Source organism: Amphiura filiformis, chromosome 10 (assembly GCF_039555335.1).
Source record: "Amphiura filiformis chromosome 10, Afil_fr2py, whole genome shotgun sequence".
NCBI lineage: Eukaryota > Metazoa > Echinodermata > Ophiuroidea > Amphilepidida > Amphiuridae > Amphiura > Amphiura filiformis.
In genome coordinates, this window is record NC_092637.1 from 37,584,005 (window position 1) to 37,603,213 (window position 19,209).

The following is a 19,209-nucleotide window of genomic DNA, read 5'->3' on the forward strand; positions in this document are numbered from 1 at the left end:
TAAGTATATCATTAGATTTATAATTTTACTTGTAGACTGTTAAATATGAAAAAAATCAAATTAATAATTTGCCAAATTATTTGATATCAAAGGATATTCCTCGTATTCAGAATACAGTTCGATATGTCTGATGTGCTCTCTCATGTCCCACAAAAAATACTGTGCAAACGTTGCTATCCGAGCCCTTAAGAGAAGATACTTTTATCATTATTCAACATCACTTGCAAAAAGCAACTTGATTTGAAGAGATACTTTGAAGATGTTACTTACCCGGTACTTCCTGGAATTGATGTGTTTTGTGTAATAAACTTTAATAAACCGGGGGGCTGGGCATGGGGCGGCGGCCCCAATAATTTTGGTGGGGGAAGTACCCTAGCCCCCAATAATCTAAGGCACAATTCATAATTTTAGGGTAAAATTCACTATTTTAGGATAAAATACATAATTTTAAGCTAAAATTCATAATTTTAGCGTATAATTCAAAATGTAAGGTACCGGTACCGGTACAATTCATGTAAAAATGTATGCATCCGCGCTTCGCAACGGAGGGATCCCGTACGAACCAAGGGCCGTCGCTAGACCATTTTCTCAGGAGGGGGGGTGCAGTATGGAGATTTTCTTGCTGGTATCAGGGCCGGATTTGCCATTTGCTGCCCCTTGGCGTCAACATGATTGCCACCCCTGGCTCTGCGGATCGAAGTGTTACTCCCTTCCCCACAACAACTGTTGAACCCATCCAATCCGTCCCGCTGACCCGTCCCCATAATAACTCCATGTCTACTTTCGGGTTGTGAAAATAATGACCTTTCTTTTTTTTTTTTTTTGGGGGGATTCCCAGACCAAAAAATGGTCAACAAATTGGGAATCCCATGTCTTCTTTAGGAGGGGGGTGCCTTTAATTTCTGGATTCTGGAATAGCCCATTGTTAGTAAATAGACGAGTCAACTTAAGGGCTGGGGTATGAACGTTTGGACAGTATTTATTTTGGGACATTAGAGCACATCAGACATATCGAATTGCATTCTGAATACGAAGAATGTCATTCTGATATCAAATATTTTGATTTTTGAAATTCGCAATTTAATACACATTTTATGGCAAATCATTAAAAATTGATATTTTTGATATTTAACAGTACTTGAAGTAAACTTTATAAATCTGATGATTTATACTTAAAGTGTATGTAGGTGGGATAAAAAGCCGACGATCAATTGAAAATTTTGACCTTTCGTATTGAAGATATGGATTTTTTCCCAAAACACCGAACAAAAATAAGGTCTTTTTGGGAAAAAATCCATATCTTCAAAATAAAAGGTCAAAATTTTCAATTGACCGTCGGCTTTTCCTCCCTGCTACATACACTTTAAGAATATATCATTAGATTTATATAATTTACTTCGAGGACTACTATATCAAAAATTTGAAAAATATCAAATTTTATAATTTGTCATAAAATTTGTATTATATTGTGATTTTCAAAAATGAAAATTATTTGATATCAGAAAGACATGCTTCGTATTCAGAATACAATTCGATAGGTCTGAGGTGCTCTCATGTCCCACAAAAATACTGTCGAAACGCAATAAACGCTCATTTTAGATCCCTTAAGCACCTAGACAAAAATGGAACACCAATGTTTTAGCTTGCTAGTGACTCTAGACACCCTCCTCAACAACATATCCGAAAGGGGCAAAAAAGAACACATGGGGAAAAATGTTAATTGGCATATTTCCAAAATGGAATGGATTGGATGAGATTAGCATTTATTTCGTATTGAGTCACTATCAAGCAAAAACTGTGAGCAAAAAAGTAGTTTCAAGTAGCTTCAGTTACTTTTAAGTCCCAAAAAATTATGTAAAATCACAGACATCCGTTTTGGACAAAGGTGCCAGCTTGATTAGAATTAATCTGGCAATTCTGTAAGACAAATCCGATTCCACGAATTCCTACACCTCAATGGCAGCCATTGAATGTGAATGTGAAATGATGCAGGCTTAATGTAATACAATAATAAGATTGATTTTGAAGCAGGGATTTTCCACCTAATGGACAGTTACTACACCAGTTTGGTGCCGTCAGACTTCAGTAGGCCTAATGGCATAAAGAATTCTTACCATCACTTGGCTCGTCAGATTAGTGTAAAGACGGAGATAAAAAGACTAGAGTTCGCGTCTAAAGTTCTGACAACTAGACAGAAAAAAGCCGTACTGCGCAGGTCAGCAACCAATCACAGCGCGCCTTTGCCCTGACGTCAGAAGGGATTTAGTCTTTAAATAAACATTTAAATATAATTCCCGTCGATCATGCCACTGTTTTTCCGTGATTTAGTCTTTTTTTTATCTCTGTTTTTCATTATAAAAATTAGCATGTTATATGATATCGTTGCTGGCGCTATATTAGTTGGGTCATTTAAGCCATGTCATTGGTCATATCTTTCTTATTGTTATTTAGATTTCTTCCGTTATCACAACCCTTATAATTTGGCATTTATACTGATTTTGTTTCATATCAAGAGAGACACCTTAACCAGTTGGTATCATACCGGTATACAGATACGTACATCACAGGATTTGTCCGAAGAGAGAGGACTCACAGGTATGTACTCTATTCAGATTATCAGTTCATAGGCAATACAATCAGTGCAAATTGTTTTAAAGTTGGCAAGGATTATGCACTTTCAGTTTCCCACACGTTTGAATGGGAATTGGATTGCGTACTTTCCCAATGTTTGGTGAGCATATTTCTCAAAAAATTTTGAGAAGTTGACGTCGAATATTCTATTCTATATTGTTTGGCAATAATGTCCTTTGCCAATAGTATGTTTAAAGTTGTAATTTTGTGTTTTTGATCGTAAAGATCGGATATTTTTTATTCCGATTCGAATTCTAAACCCCTCGCAAGGGTGCAGAATTTGGCAGGACTTTAACGATAATTTTGCCTTTTGGACACTAAAATGCATTCGATCCTTAATTTTGTTTCAACCGAGTCTTTAATTAGCAAGCACAATAAGGTGGGTACCAATTTTATATACATTGATGACATTTTAAAGAAATTTTGTCAAATTTCTGACCTGCGCAAATCGTTAAGTGTGTATTTCCCATTGACATCCAAATGGGCGTAAGCCAGTCCTCTACATAGGCACGGCGTGTAGGACTGGCAAGCGAGTCTAGGCACTACAATCGTGTGTTGCCGTATTTGGTAGGATACTCATAGTCATAGAGGTGATTAATCCATCGTCATCCTCTGGCCATAAGGATTCAGAAATGTACATTTTGACCTATATATGACGTACGGTTATGGAGTTATGGGCGTTCGACTATGGAGTTATGGGCGTTCGCCTATGGTTCGAGAGGTTGCGGGTTCGAATCCTGGTGGTGCCTAGTAGGCCTACGCTCTCGAGAAAAATTGAGTTAGCTTGAAATTCCCTTGGACAAGGAACTTACTTAATTGTCTGCTAACCCGCACGAAACTCAGTGGTTGCGAAGGTTATTTGTGGATTGTCTAGGGTGTGCGTTCTTGAAGCAGCAAAGTCCCTGATTTGTTGTTCAACATGCTTAAGTTTATGGAATAATGTGGGCCATAGTGGTCAGCGACAACCTATAAAGTATGCATATTGACTTATATTTGATGATGCACAACCTTTGTATTGGTGCATGGGATAAGAACTTCCACTTTCTTATCTCTCGACCCAAATAAGAGCAAAATTGAATACCTGAGTGGAAGAAGGGCCCAACTCCATTAAAACTGTTTTTGTAATATTAAGAAATTTCATCTTCAGAGGACCTTTCATATCTGAACATAGAGTATTACATGCATTCGAAATTATATATGATGTTTCCATGGCAACGGTACAGGTCTTAATACGAGCTGGAGTTGGGACCTTCTTCCACTGCAAGTGCCAGTTCCGTAAGCAGATGTATTGTAAATAGCTACAGAAATTTGGTAATTATCCATTAATTGTACAAGGAGCATGTAATATGTTAGCAAGAAAGTTTATTGCAGTGAAAAGTAGATTTCATGGATGAACAAAATTCCCCTTTAACCCAATATTCGTGGAGTTGGGCCTTTCTTCCATGAAAACCATGCATGATAGTATGGAAGACTATTTAGAGAGTGGATTTTGGCTAAACTTTCACACACAAGGAAGAACAGTCTGCTAGCAATAAAATGCTGGGTCTAACTCATTTTTGTAAAAAATTGGAGTTGGGCCCTTCTTCCACTCAGCAGGTATTAAATTGTTATTTGATTGTCGGGAATGGTCTTCTTTCTTTGTCTTAAGGTTATAGCAACTATTTTAAACTGTTGTGATTTGGTAATTTACAGCATCTTACGAATGTTAGTAAGCTCATGGCAAAAATTGCATTGATCATTTCATAGCGAGTGTGTAGAATTAAAATATCACAGATATGGGGTTCTTGAATTATGTTGTAAAAGGGCTGAAACGACAACACTTTTGTAAAACGTAGGCCTACATTACTCGAGAACTCAAGCTTTGAATTTGCACACGATAGTTGCGCATTCGAATGTGAAGCTATCGGTGAGCACATTCGTGGCTAGACTTCTCGAGCAAAACGTACATAACTCATTCACAACAATAAATCAAATAAGTTTTCAAAGTATATGATTGTAACTTTTCCAAAACCAATCACATATCTTCAAATTGACATATGTCGATTTATACCATAAAAATGACGTGCGAACAATTTCAACCAATCTGATATGCAGAAGCAGTACGCAGCTAATTACACTCTTAGAAAAAAAGGTTCCAGAGGGGGTTCTTGAAATGACAAATGGTTCTTGTTGGAACATCACATCTCCAAAGAACCTTTTAAGGTTCTTTATGTTCTTGAAAAGGGTTCTAAATAGCAAAATGTGGGTTCTATATGGCTATAGGTTCTTCCAAGAACCATAATTTTAAGGACAACGGGTTCCAGACTGTCAACACACACCTATGTTGCAATAATATACCTACACATGATAAATGAGTTTTAAATTAAATGTTTTTGTACTTTATCCTTTTGAACAATACTGTTTATAAAAAGTGAGCTTACTAGTTAATTTATTTGATATACCTATTTCAATGATACACTGGTGAGAATTTCAATTAATTATTCCTGCTGCGTAACGATATGTAGTGTGCAGTAAAGCGGCCATCTAGCAAGTTCACACGTTGACACCATAGAATATATATTCTGCTTTTTAAACTTTTACCCCATAATTTCCCACATTCTTCAAGCCATGCCTTTATCGGAGGCTAATTTATATATCCAATAAACATACCCAAGATTGCCATCAAAATTACACAATCACAAAGAACACAATCTCATCGTTACTCTTCCCCCAGAAGAAAATCCATAAGTTAACTTGGAATTCTCCCAATGGAAGGACAGTCAACCAAATTGACCATAAGGTTCTTTCTAGAACCCATTAAAAAGGTTCCATCAAGAACCTGTAGGGTGCTCCCAGTGGGACAAACTGCAAGAACCATTAATGGTTCTTGAAAGAACCATTAAGGTGCTTAATAGAACCTGAATGGGTTCTAGATAGAACCCTGTTTCATGGTTCTTTATAGAACCTCCACAAAAGGGTTCTTAAGTAGAACCTTACATGGTGCTCCCCACGGGACAAGCTTTAGCACCTTTTATGGTTCTAAATGGAACCTTTTTTTCTAAGAGTGTACACTACTAAAGTTGACGCAAACAGCACATTTTGTGGTTTTATATAATGGACATATGTCAATTTCCATCCTTGGAAATGACATATGTCGATTATATGTAAATTAGCTTACTTATGTCAATTACAATTTCTCCTATTGGACAAAATCAACATATGTCAATTTCTTTCTGCGAAATTGACATATGTCGATTTGCCTATTAATGGCAGCAATCGCACGTTATAATCGTCGGGCCACTTTTGACATTCTCACTTAAGCTTGCATCGCGTAAAATTGACTTTCATGATTAGCAATTGCATTTTTCTTTCAGAAAAAAATAAAAGGGATCATGGTGTAAATGTGATATGCAATAGAATCTGTAACCTAATATCTTGGCTAACAGAAAAACTTTACTTGGTTTCTCAAGTTCTTTTAGTTCATGTTCAAACGCTATTGTGTGCCACTGTTTGCCATGTTTGCACGTATCAAGTTTGTACCACGTAAAATAAACTCGTCAAGTATTTCAAAACAAAACCAAAGGTTTTTCATGTTTTTCTTTCACATAATTGACATAAATAAATAAATATTATGATATTTATTTCAAATTAATAAATTAAAATACCGCTTCAAGTGCCCCATTCAGGTAGAACTCTACAGTAGTCAACCGATTTCTATTGTTGTACAAGGCTCACTTGGTCATTTAATGAGGCAATACAAACGATCGAATTTGGTTTTGAAATTTTGAGTTGCACCGTTTCAATGTAAAATTAATTTTCTCGGCCAAATAAAAAGCAATTGTTTTCATTTTTCAGTAAATGTCATGAAAAACTATAATGCTTGATAATACATTTTTTTTTTTTTTAGTGTTAAACTTATGCGTGAAATTTAGTCATTTAGTGTAAGATTTTCGATTTTGATAGGCTTCAACTTGGCCTACGAGCTTTTTTTGATCAACCTTTTGGCTTTTCAAAGTAATATAGTTCGATTGATTTTATTAGGCCTACTGTTTACTAATATGCATTGAGATGGCGCTATTACGATCGCAGAGTAGGCCTAGGCCTATATATGATTCACTAAGGTGAAGAGCGACATAATTTGATGCGGTATTGATCCAAAAAGCTGCTTTGTCGATCAAGGAACCAAGAATTTCATCAATAAACATGGTTTCTTATTAAAATAAATAAAAAACACAGGGATGGTCTCTTATCCCTGGAATAGCGCGGTAGTTGCAATTGACATTGTTGTGTTATTTAAAACATTTACCTTTACAAAAATCCTTAAAATCCCGTGCGTATAGGCTTGTCAACTTTGTTTGAAATACAAAATTATTGGGTTAATAATATTAAGGGGTGGGGTATGAACGTTAGAACAGTATTTATTGTGGGACATTAGAGCACATCAGACATATCGAATTGCATTCTGAATACGAAGAATGTCCTTCTGATATCAAATAATTTTGATTTTTGAAATTCGCAATGTAATACACATTTTATGGCAAATGATTAAAATTGATATTTTGATATTTAACAGTACTCGAAGTAAACTTTATAAATCTGATGATTTATACTTAAAGTGTATGTAGGTGGGATGAAAAGCCGACGATCAATTGAAAATGTTGACCTTTCGTATTGAAGATATGGATTTTTTCCCAAAACACCAACAAAAATTAGGACTTTTGGGAAAAAAATCCATATCTTCAATATGAAAGGTCAAAATTTTCAATTGATCGTCGGCTTTTCCTCCCAGCTACATACTCTTCAAGAATATGTCATTAGATTTATAAAATTTACTTCGAGGACTGTTATATATCAAAAATGTGAAAAATATCAAATAATTTGTCATAAAATTTGTATTATATCGTGAATTTCAAAAAATGAAAATTATTTGATATCAGAAAGACATTCTTCGTATATTCAGAATGCAATTCGATATGTCTGATGTGCTCTCATGTCCCACAAAAAATACTGTCGAAACGCTCAAAACGCTCATTCCAGATCCCTTAAATGTCGCCTAACATGTTAAATAAGTTCAAATGCTCTTAAAACCTGTAGGGCCTATCCGCGGCGACATGCAATATTGTCAGGTATTACAATTCACAACCGAAAGTTATATCATAATGCGTCCACTTAGAAAATAATCCTTAAGAATTAAATATGCAAATCTATATTCTAAATAAAATAATTCGGCTCCAACAACCCTCCACAACATGATTTCCTAACAATAGTACATTGCAGAAGCCCGGGGGGGCACTCCCTATCTGAAATGGCAGGGATGTGCCTCGGCCATGTTAAAAGTAGGGGGCATTCAGGTCAAATGTACAATTACAAAAATATGGGGTCATTCAGTACACAACCTGAATAAAAATGGGGTCATTCGGTATGAAACTTTAAAAAAGGATGGTCATTGGGGTAACAAAAAGTAAAATGGGAGTCATTGAGTACAGGATTGCCAAAAGAGTATCATTAAGTACACATAAATAAGTGCCAAACTGCGTAAAAACAACTTGGCCACCTTGGAAATGTGAAAATCTCATTATTTCTGGAGGAGAACACAAAATACCACCTAAATTTGGGAATTAAAAGGGGGGTCATTGGGTATAGCAGGAAATAGAAAAAGGGGGTCATTGAGTACATGATTTTTTTTAAAGGGGGTCATTGGGTAATAGGTAGGACCAAAACACAAAAAAGGGGGTCATTGGGTACAAGCCGGTTTGAAAAAGGGGGTCTATCCCGAGGCACATGATGCATATCTGTCATGGAAGTGCCCCCCCCCGGTGCAGAAGATGAAATTTACTTGCAAATTCAACATTTTCATTTTCAAGGGGCCCAAAGTCGATGTGGTCCACCTTCAAAATTTATAAAACATCACTTTTATATAACTACTAGTCTTAAATTACAACTTTGTTAAGTCCCAGTAATTGTATAGGTTGACTTCATATAAAATGACAAGCCCAAAGTTGACCATTTTCTTATGATTGCATGTAGTGCAAATGTGCCGAATTCGGAAGGCTTGAAAGTCAAATTGGCCACAATATTAAAAATAAATGATTAGATGAGTAGTTATTGGCCCTATTTACTTTTATTTCCATTTCATTTTCAATATACAGATTTTCTATGGTATATCTATTTAAAGTTGGAGTAGGGGAATCTAAATTTGGACCCAAAAGTTGCCCTTTGAATAAATTTCATCTTTGGTAGCCCATACCTTCTTCCTAAAGTCAAAATGGCCACAATATTGAAAATAAATGACTAGATGCGTAGTTATTGGCCCTATTTACTTTTATTTCCATTTTATTTTCAATATTGGGGCCAATTTGACTTTTAATATTTTTACAGGTACAACATAATATGACTAAAATATAAAGCAAATCTGAGGGGGTCAGGTGGGGCGCCTCCTTGATTTCATATGAAGTGACCCGTCATGCTCCTAAATTGTCAAACTCAGCTCAGTAGGCCTACTTTATCTCTAAAGCAAGTAGCAGAAATAGTCGATATTCCATTGTTCTAATCCAGGTCCCTTCTGCAATGAAAGCAAGGATTACTCGACTAGCGATTTTGTAGCCCAAATCTCCCATTTGGGTGCTTTGGTAAATTAACGTGAATTTTGGATATTTGCTTCCGTGAATCATGGTGATAAAATGGTTTTCGTGATTATGTCGACCATTTGTCTGTTTATTTATTTGTTTGTTTATACACGCTTGAGGTCCATGGGAAAATCTACTGTCCAAACCTAGAAAAATTAGCGTGTTATTATAGGGGATTTTAATTTTATGTCCCTCCTGTCTCCAGGTGAATTTTGTATGACCACCCCCCCAATCGCGGGTTGGCATTTTCATCACATACACCCTTCAGACTTGTGTTCTGGTTTGTTTTTAATTAATTTAGCGCTATAGGACCTACTTTCTAAATGTATAGCTATAGTCGTTCTATATAAATATATTATGTAGGCCTACCGGTATGTAATAATATGTAGGCCTATGGGGGTGGGTGGGTGCAGAGGTGTGTGAGGTGGGTAGTGGGGGTGTATGTAGGGAAACTTAAGTTGTAATTTCGTTCTGGTATACCTGAACGAAATTCAAATTTCACGATATCTTTGCAAAACGAATTAATCTGCAAGAAATATTTTGTAAATAAACATTATGTAGCCAGAGGTTTCCAGTGGTATAAAAATCTCAACTTTTGTTGAGAAAAGTGGGGGGGGGGTGGGGGTGGGGGTGAGGCTGTGGATCACGAAATGCCCTTTTAAATGTAGACCTATTTCGCGCACATTTTTCAATTCAGCTTTCAACATGAAAATTTTGAGTATTTCCTAGTATGTCATTGGTGGTGTATTCACCAATAAATGCCAATATTTCACACCCGGTTAGTTGTGTCAAACATTCAAATTTACTAGCATTCCAAGTACTTGCAATTCAAAGTTATTAAGTTGATCTGCATCCATGGCGTTGTCTTTTTAAAGACATTTCTTGTTTGGCCTTATGAAGCCAAGTTGAACAGATAACAAACAGCAGACAATCAACAAATAGCCTTGATCAAGGCTTCCTTCTTACTTTTTTCTCTATTTATGCCATTGGTCTGTGATGCCGCCATGGACTTGAAAGTAGTAGTTTCTTATACTGGACTCCCTCAGATTTTTATTCAGGTCTGATTTTTGTACCGGGCCAGCCACAGCTGGCCAGTACTTATTAATTGGTTCAAGTTTGTTGTTGTTTCTAACTTTCTATTAGATAGTGTATGAACAAAACAGAAAATAATGTCAAAAACGATCAAGTTGTCATAGCAAATAGAAATACCAAAATTGGTGTGTGACGACAACAGAAGTTTTGTGTTGATTTTGCATGACTAAGGTAAAATCGGTATATGTTTTAGGAACTTTCTTTCTAAATTGAAAATTGGGCAAATTCGCTGGTCCTGTTACTATGCACATTGACCTTATTAGAGTATAAAGCGCAGGGGACAATATAATACATGTGTCAGTGTGTGGTCATCATGGTCATAGTGCTTTTCAAGCAGGGTCAAGGTTATCTAGCAGCGATCTTGCTATAGGTTAATGAAAATGTTTTGATGTCATTACACATCTATTCCAGAAAACTTACACATGAAAATTAATTGGCAGTTGGTGGGAGAGAATAATTGGCAGGACAATTGGATCTACATTTAGGAGTTTCACAGGATAATAATTAGATGTTAGGATAGAAGAGGGTGTATGTTATGCCCTTAAGGGGGTACTACACCCCTCGATAAATTTGTGTCTATTTTTGCATTTTTCTCAAAAACTAATAACACAGTGGTAACAAAAGTTAGGTATATTATAGGGGCAAGGAATCCAATTACTACACTGGAATTTCAGTGACCCAAGACAAGCGGTTTGTTATTTATGATAAGAAATAAGGTACCGCTAGGATGTACCTCATTTCCTATCATATTTATACTGAACCGCTTGTCTTGAGACACTGAAATTTCAGTGTAGTAATTGGATTCCTTGCCCCAATAATATACATAACTTTTGTTACCAGTGTGTTATTATTTTTTTTGAGAAAATGCAAAAATAGTCACAAATTTACCACAGGGTGTAGTACCCCTTAATAATCAAAAGTCTAGTATGTCAAAAGCTATTTGCACACATGATAAACAATTACCTTCTTTTGGATATGTTGATTAACTTCATATATTTTTGTCTATAATAATGATGATTTGCAGAAAAATCAGAAAATCAGAAAAATGGAGCTTTGGTGCAGATGTAACGAATTATGTTCCTACGTACATGCATATCACTAGTCTTTAACCATGCTATAAACAAAATTAATACAATAGCATTGGGTTTCAGTATGTGTAGGCCTATAATATATTTGTTGTTTATATATTCCAACAAGAAACGTCTTTAAAAAGACAACGCCATGGATGAAGATCATGTTTCATAATTTTGCATTGCAAGTACCGGTACTTGGAAAGCTAGTAAATTTGAATGTTTGGCACAACTAACCGGGTGCGAAATATTGGCATTTATTGGTAAATACCACCAATGACATACTAGGAAATACTCAAAATTTTCATGTCCAAAGCTGAATTGGAAAATGTGTGCTAAATAGGTCTACATTTAATTCATACTTGTAACAAACGGCTCAATTGAAATCACATCCTCTGAGTTTTACAACAATCCAACAATCTATATTCAGATAACCTTAAGAATGTTTGCTGCTTAATTAAGAGATTTCATATCAACCACATTTCATGACAATCCAATTATCTATTATCAGTAACTGTTAACCTTGATATTGAAGCATGGTAATTAATTTTAGATATATTTATTCGCAATGTATAGTTTACTGGTAGTTACAATCACATCATATAAAGGCCACTAACAGTCAATTTTGAGTTTCCCGTCACATAATTTCTGAAAACAAGTGAGGTAACTTTTTCATTATTCATTATTTTTCTGCCTTTCGTTATATGACTAACACGAATGTAAAATGTGTTGTTATTTGCCACTCACTCACTTTGAAGATGGATGTTTAGCCCTAATGAGATTCAAAAGTATATTAAAAATAGTCACAATAATGAATTCAAATGAGGGTCAGAAAATGAAGTGAGGGCGGTGACGGGCAACTCAAAATCGACTTTCATTGGCCTAATCAAAAGACTGATTACTCAATCCCAGGGATTCCCAAAGCCACTATCTACCCCAATTACTGGTATCCCCCCCCTCGACGACTAGTGTCACTCCCAACATCAATTAGTGTTGGTAGTAGTGCACTATTTATACCCAGCTCTGGTCAGATCAGGGAATGGTCAGATAATGCTCATTATTATTGTTTAATTAGTGGTCACACTTTACTTGTCAATGCTTGTTGACAGCTTATCAGTAGTCAGATCAGCAGGGGTGCAATTGTATCCTTTTTCATAGAGCAAAATTGTTCAAAATGTTCTAAAAACCTTATTTGCGAACGGATTTTAATCGTTAACAAAGCAAAATGTATGTTTAATATATTAATTATTTCATTAATAGCAATTTCATAAGTTTCCATCCATAAATAACCACAGAGCATTATCTGTTTACAAAATAAGTGTTTATTTTCAATTAGCCATCTTATCAGTAAAACTGATAGGAGGCCAAATTATAGTCAAATCAATTAGCCATCTTATCAGTAAAATTGATAGGAGGCCAAATTATAGTCAAAAAACAGATTCTTTGTCTGGTAGTCCCGGCAACCCAGTCTATATGTGGCTCAGTTGTAAACATACACAACACAAACCGACTGTGAAGGAGCCTATATGCACGTAAACAACTTTCTAGTACATGTATAATAAAATCCGTTTTTGAGTATAATAAAGAAAGTCATGCATTGGCAACATGAAGGAAATGCCTATTGCTAACTTGGTAAAATACATACTCCTAGCCCAATCTTGTACATCATAGCACCCAGTTTGGGTTTGTAGTTTCGAAATGTTGCAATTAAACATTAGTTCTTTCAAATATGAAACGCTAAAACACAAATCTAGAACAAACAATCATTATATTTAGAAAGATATAGCAAACTTTCCATGATAGAGATTGGACCCAAGACCAAGTACACCCAAATTAGGTGACAATTCGGAATTAAGCCATGGCTGGAAAAATAATTATTCTTGATATAGTGTTTAACATTCTGTGTGTTTAAATTTTCAAAACCAGATTGTTATGAATTAATCTATACTAAAAGATGCGAATGTTGTTTGCTTTTACAAATTTCATTTGTGCAATCACAATTATACTATATAGACAGTTTTGACGTAACTGTGTAGTACATATTATAACTGATAACGTTTTTATCAATTTATCTTACAGCAAACATGGCAACTTTGAAATATCCTGCTCCTGAAGTAGAATGCACTTTGAGTGAGCTGAGCCGTGTCATGGGCCAATTGCTGAACGGGAAAAGTGACGACTTCCAAAGCAGGCTTCAAAAATCGCAAGATGATGGTACATGGCAAAAATTACAACATGTGTTTACCGGGGCAGTCCAAGGCAAGGATAACTGGGCCACTGAGAGTTTCCAGAAAACCTTGCTGTCAAATCGGTACTCAATCCCCAGCTCCACGTTGATCTCAGCCGTGTTGGAGGACGACCCAAAACACAGCGACCAATTACAGAGGGCGGCTAAAATGTTATATGCAACAGCTTGTATCAAGGTAAGACACTTTACCTATAGTCAGTCTACTCTGAAGTAAAAAAGTACCGACGCGAACGCACACATTGTGCCGACTTTGAAGGCACGCATACAGTGGCGGCACCCTGATTTTATTCGGGGGCGGCAAAGTGAATTTCAGGGGGGGGGCAAAAGCGACAAATTTTGCGCAAAATTGCCGCAAAAAGTGGAAATTTACGTAATTTTGTGTTTTTTCCTTCAAAAGTGGGGTGGGGTCAAACTGGGTGGGGGCAAGAAAAATATCCGGGGCAGATGCCCCCCTTGCCCCACTGCACGCATACCTGCAGCAGAGATGCAGCACTGCGCACTGTTTACGCGCTGTATACGCGCGAGTTGTCACTTTGTACTTCAAGGAGGCGTTATATGACCAACTCCTGAAGAAGTCGTTAAATTAACATGTTAAAATTAATATTTTACGTCATACGTCTACAAAAATCATGTATTTAGTACAAGAACAGAGCTAATGTTCCGTGACCAAATCATTGTAACAAAGGTTTTGAAAGTGTTTGTGACTTGCCTGAAGGGTACTACTGAACAGAATTGCTTGGGCTGTCCTCTTCAAAGTTCTGGCAATTGACCTTTTCGGTAAATCCCATAAGCCTTTGCGCGTATACCTGAGAACTTGTCATTTTACGTCACGCCGATCACGCTGCGTCGATGCGCTCATCGTTTAGCGAACATAGTTACTGCGCATTGCAAGTCGGCGTGACGTCTCAGGGTGTACTCGCAAAGGCTTATGGGATTTACCGAAAAGGTCAATTGTAGGTAGAGGTCAATTAAGGTCAAACAGGGGTCAAAATTCTAAAACTATTTAAAAACATTGATCGTACGTGTAAATAATGCTCGCGGAGCGCGCGATAATTTTGAATGCATAACTAAAGATTGTGCACACATTTTAATTTGTTTATTCTTTCTATCTTTCTTTCTTTCTTTCTTTCTTTCTTTCTTTCTTTCTTTCTTTCTTTCTTTCTTTCTTTCTTTCTTCTTTAATAGAATTAAAAATGCTACTAGTGCCAGATGTTTGCACCAATTTTGACCATTATTATGCTTTGAGAATCTTCCATTCTATACTTTATACACATTTTTAAAACAAATTATTCTGGATATCTGACACCCGCTTGATCTTAAACGCCCTCAAACTGAAATTGGTGACCAATTTCACCCGATATCGAAGGTCTCTGCACGATCACCGTACATGATGCATGTAGATATCGTAACACTGTTAAGCGACCCACTTTAAACGGTTACAAAATGTAATCGAGAAAATCACATTTTTGACCAAAAATCACATTTTTGACCAAAAATCACATTTTTGACTTAAAATCCCATTTTGACCTAAAGAAGCATTTTAGACAACAAAAAAATCATTTTTCACCAAAATTTAGATTCTCAAAGCATAATAATGATAAAATCGAATGGATCCTTTCGCACGATATGTAATAGATGGGTCTCGCTTTGAGTTTAAAAGATATCGTGCTTGGCTATCTAGCACGATATCTTTTAAAACTCACAGTTCATGCAGTTTGACCAATTTTATATCAAACTAGGCCACAAGAAGCACTGACCCAAGCTTAATATAACTTCTACACAGAAAGGGGTCAGGGGTCAAAGGTCACGTAAGGGTTATTATTTTTATCATTTAACTTCGCCCATTCTATTGAAATCGCAACGCTCCTTCGCTTCCGCTTAAATATCTATGACCCATTCTTCAGACCCTGCCCTCTATCGGGGCTAATTTAGAATCACAAAAATCTTCAGGTATCCTAAACTGGTGGCGTATATGATAAAGAGTATACATATTATTTTCCACACAACAGACAACACCGGAACTTATGACCAAGATTATTGGCATGGAACGGGGCGAACTGTTGGAAACCACCCAGGCCAAGAACATTCTGTCGTCATGCAGAGTTCCCGGACTTGAGACGGACACTTTATCTACTTTCTCAGAGTCGCGACACGTTGTCGTGTTACATAAAGGGTCTGCTTATAAGGTATGTTTCTTGGTCTATTTCCTTTGTATTAAAGGAAGTGTCAGGCAATCACAACATTAGGTCTTATATGTTAGAAAAATAATTATCAAGCACGAATCACATGTTTTTATTTCAAACAAACTCATATTAACCATAAAAACGAATAAAAACAGCCATCTCTCAACACGCGATATTCAAAATTCCCGCGCCGAAATTGCCTAGAGCAGTGACGTCCCAATAGTTCAATGAAGCCTGTCGACAAAATGGCACAAATAACCATGACGTCACTGCTCTAGAATATTTCGGCGCGGAAATTTTGAATATCGCGTGTTGAGAGACGGCTGTTTTTATTCGTTTTTATGGTTGATATGAGTTTGATTGAAATAAAACCATGTGATTCGTACTTGATAATTATTTTTCTAACATATAAGACCTAATGTTGTGATTGCCGGATTGTGATGTTTGGGTCGATCCTTCATGTAATTATTTCGTGTAAGCTAATCCTAACCCTAACCCTAATCCTAACCCTAATCCTAACCCTAATCCTAACCCTAACCCTAATCCTAACCCTAATCCTAACCCTAATCCTAACCCTAATCCTAACCCTAACACTAATCCTAACCCTAATCCTAACCCTAAACTAACCCTAACCTTAACACTAACCCTAACCCTAATTTCGTGTAAAATTACATGAAGGAATAACCGATGTTTGTTAACATTGAAATTACATTTGCAATTTATTATAACTTGTATTTTTTATAATTTGTATATTATTAGGTCGATGTCATCCAAGCAAATGGGCAGCCATTATCGGCAGAGGAGATCTACCAACAACTACGAGCAGTGACTATGGCTAGACACGAAGATGCCTCGCCCAGCATTGCTCCATTCACGGCACTTGATCGTCCAACCTGGGCAAGTATGCGTGAGTCTCTAATCCAAAGAGGCGCAAGTGAATCCATCAATGTCATGGAGAGCGCAATCCTTGCCCTCAGCTTGGAGGAAAGAACCGCTCCAGACACCAGAAGTGAAGTTTTAGAGGCCACCCGTCTTGGGAATAATGTGCCCCAGCAAGCTCGCTACTATGATAAAACTATCAACCTCGTAGTATTTAAGGATGGCAAAGCAGGTATTTTAATAGAGCACACGGGTCTAGATGCGTTAGTAGGTTTTGCATTGATGTATTTACTGACATACCTTCCAAAGGATCTGTCATTTGATGAAAACTTGATGACACCCATTCCAGCATGTGCACTAGACTTCCAGATATCTCCTGAAGATCAGAAGAATATGGAGGCCCAGGGCAATGATGCTGGTCGTGTTGTGAGTGAGCTTGACGTACCTGTATTTCCTGACATATTGAAACTAACAAGGGAAAAGCGACTTATCGACATTTGGATGTGCCTATCTACACAACTGGCACTTCAGATAACCAAAGGCAACCTGAACCTTTTGATGGTAGAGCCTACCCACGTGCGCCATTTTATAGATGGTAGATGTGATCCAACCATGCCAATTACTGAACAGTCACGCGCCTTCCTCGAATCCCTTATCGCCAAAGAACCGCATAGTGTTTTATTTCCAAAGTTTGCAGCTGCTTTTCAGAATCACAAGAACCTGATAAAAGAAACCAAGCAAGGGAAGGCATTTGGACCGCACATTGCAGCCTTGCGTAGCCTCCTAATGGCCGATGCCAATGCCGACGCAACCCTCGTTTCCTACCTGAAGAAGTTACAAGTACCAGAGGTGTATTTCACAGGTTTTGTTGATGCCAAAGGCGTTGGAACAGCTGTTGCTAATGTGTATGCTCCAGATCAACTTAGTCTGAGCTACTATGTTAAACCTGACAAACTCGCCATCCAGATCGCAGCCAAGGGATTTTACCAACAACGTATTTCAATGTTTCTAGATACTCTGAGGCAAAGTATAGATGCAGTCATGCAGGTCGTGGTGCCTTTTGCTATGGCCTGTCAGATGGGTGCCCTGGAAAGCCTACAGGTGCCCAACCCCAGTGATCGCCCATTCTCCCTTGTCCTTCATGCTGGTGCTGGTGAAGATTTCAAGGAAGACGACAAAGTCAAGCGTTTGATTGAGTTTGCCATGCAGGCTGCACTTTCCGTTGGTTCCAAGAAGTTGGCTGATGGGGAATCTAGCCTTGATGCTGTCCAGGCTACTGTTGCCAGTTTGGAGAACTGTTTCCTATTCAATGCCGGTAAAGGAGCAGTGCTAAATGTATCTGGCGAGCATGAGCTTGAAGCGTGCATCATGGACGGAAAACAGGCAAGGTTGGAGCTGTAGCATGCTTGAAAAATGTCCAGAACCCAATAAAGGCTGCTAGGCTAGTATTAGACAAGTGCAAACATGTTCTACTGATCGGAGAAGGGGCTGAATCCTTTTGCAAAGAAAATGATCTAACTCCAGTACCAAACAAGTACTTCACAACATCCCTGCGGGAAGAGCATTTGAAGCAAGTAGCATCCTCCAAAGCAAATGGCAACCATCCCCAAACTGTAGGTGCGGTTGCTGTAGACATTCAAGGCAATCTTGCAGTTGCTACATCCACTGGTGGGGTCATGAATAAGATGGAAGGGAGAGTTGGAGACACAGGAATTCCTGGCGCAGGCTGCTTTGCCGATGAGAGGGTTGCTGTAGCTTGTTCAGGAGATGGAGAGGCTTTTCTAAGAAATGCCATAGCTCATGATGTTGCCAAGCTGATTGACTACAAAGGTCTCTCAATCACAGAAGCCTGCCAGTATTCACTTGAGAAAAATCTACAGAATCACCAAGGTGGCATCGTGGCAGTTGACAAACATGGCAATGTTGCAGTTGAGTTCAACGCTGGAGTCATGTTCGTTGCTTCGGTGGACAAAAATGGTGGTCATCGCCTCAGATGTGATGCTGAAAAGAGAGGAACATCACTGGAAAATCAAAGAGGGTGAGCGATGCAGTGTTCATCTTCATGAATATCCTTCAACTCCAGGAGTCACTGTTGTCACATCAAAATCAGACAGGAAATGTGCTGACTTGTTTCAACTTCCCCTAGAAGATTATGAAGCCCTGATGATGGAAGCCCGTGACATCGCCCCTGTGCTGCAACAGAAACTCCAAGTGCAGAGATGTGCCATGGTTTCTGAGCCTTCGACCCTTGCTGCGCAGTTGAAGATTGTGCCTCTCCATGGTCTGGACCAAGTCTGGGAACCTGTAACATCAGCAGAGGAAGAATACAAAGAAGAGTACCCAGGTTATGTGTCCTCAAAAAATGGCCCACGACTTTCCAACGAGAAACTTGATCGAATCAAGAAGACCATTGTATCATCATCATCAAAAGAAGCTGTAAGCAATGCCTTCCATGGTGCGGATTCGAACAACAACCTATTTGCCAAAATTGTGCGTAATGA

The 19,209-nt window shown here is 37.6% G+C and overlaps 1 protein-coding gene across 1 annotated transcript; it reads left to right on the forward strand.

Moving 5' to 3' along the window:
* Positions 1-2,351: 2,351 nt before the first annotated feature.
* LOC140162809 (carnitine O-acetyltransferase-like) lies at positions 2,352-18,838 on the forward strand. The gene is given in 5 exon segments (XM_072186114.1): positions 2,352-2,595; positions 13,478-13,821; positions 15,656-15,832; positions 16,589-18,083; positions 18,086-18,838. Coding segments are annotated over 5 exon segments (2,910 nt in total). The 5' UTR covers positions 2,352-2,366; the 3' UTR covers positions 18,751-18,838.
* Positions 18,839-19,209: the final 371 nt, after the last annotated feature.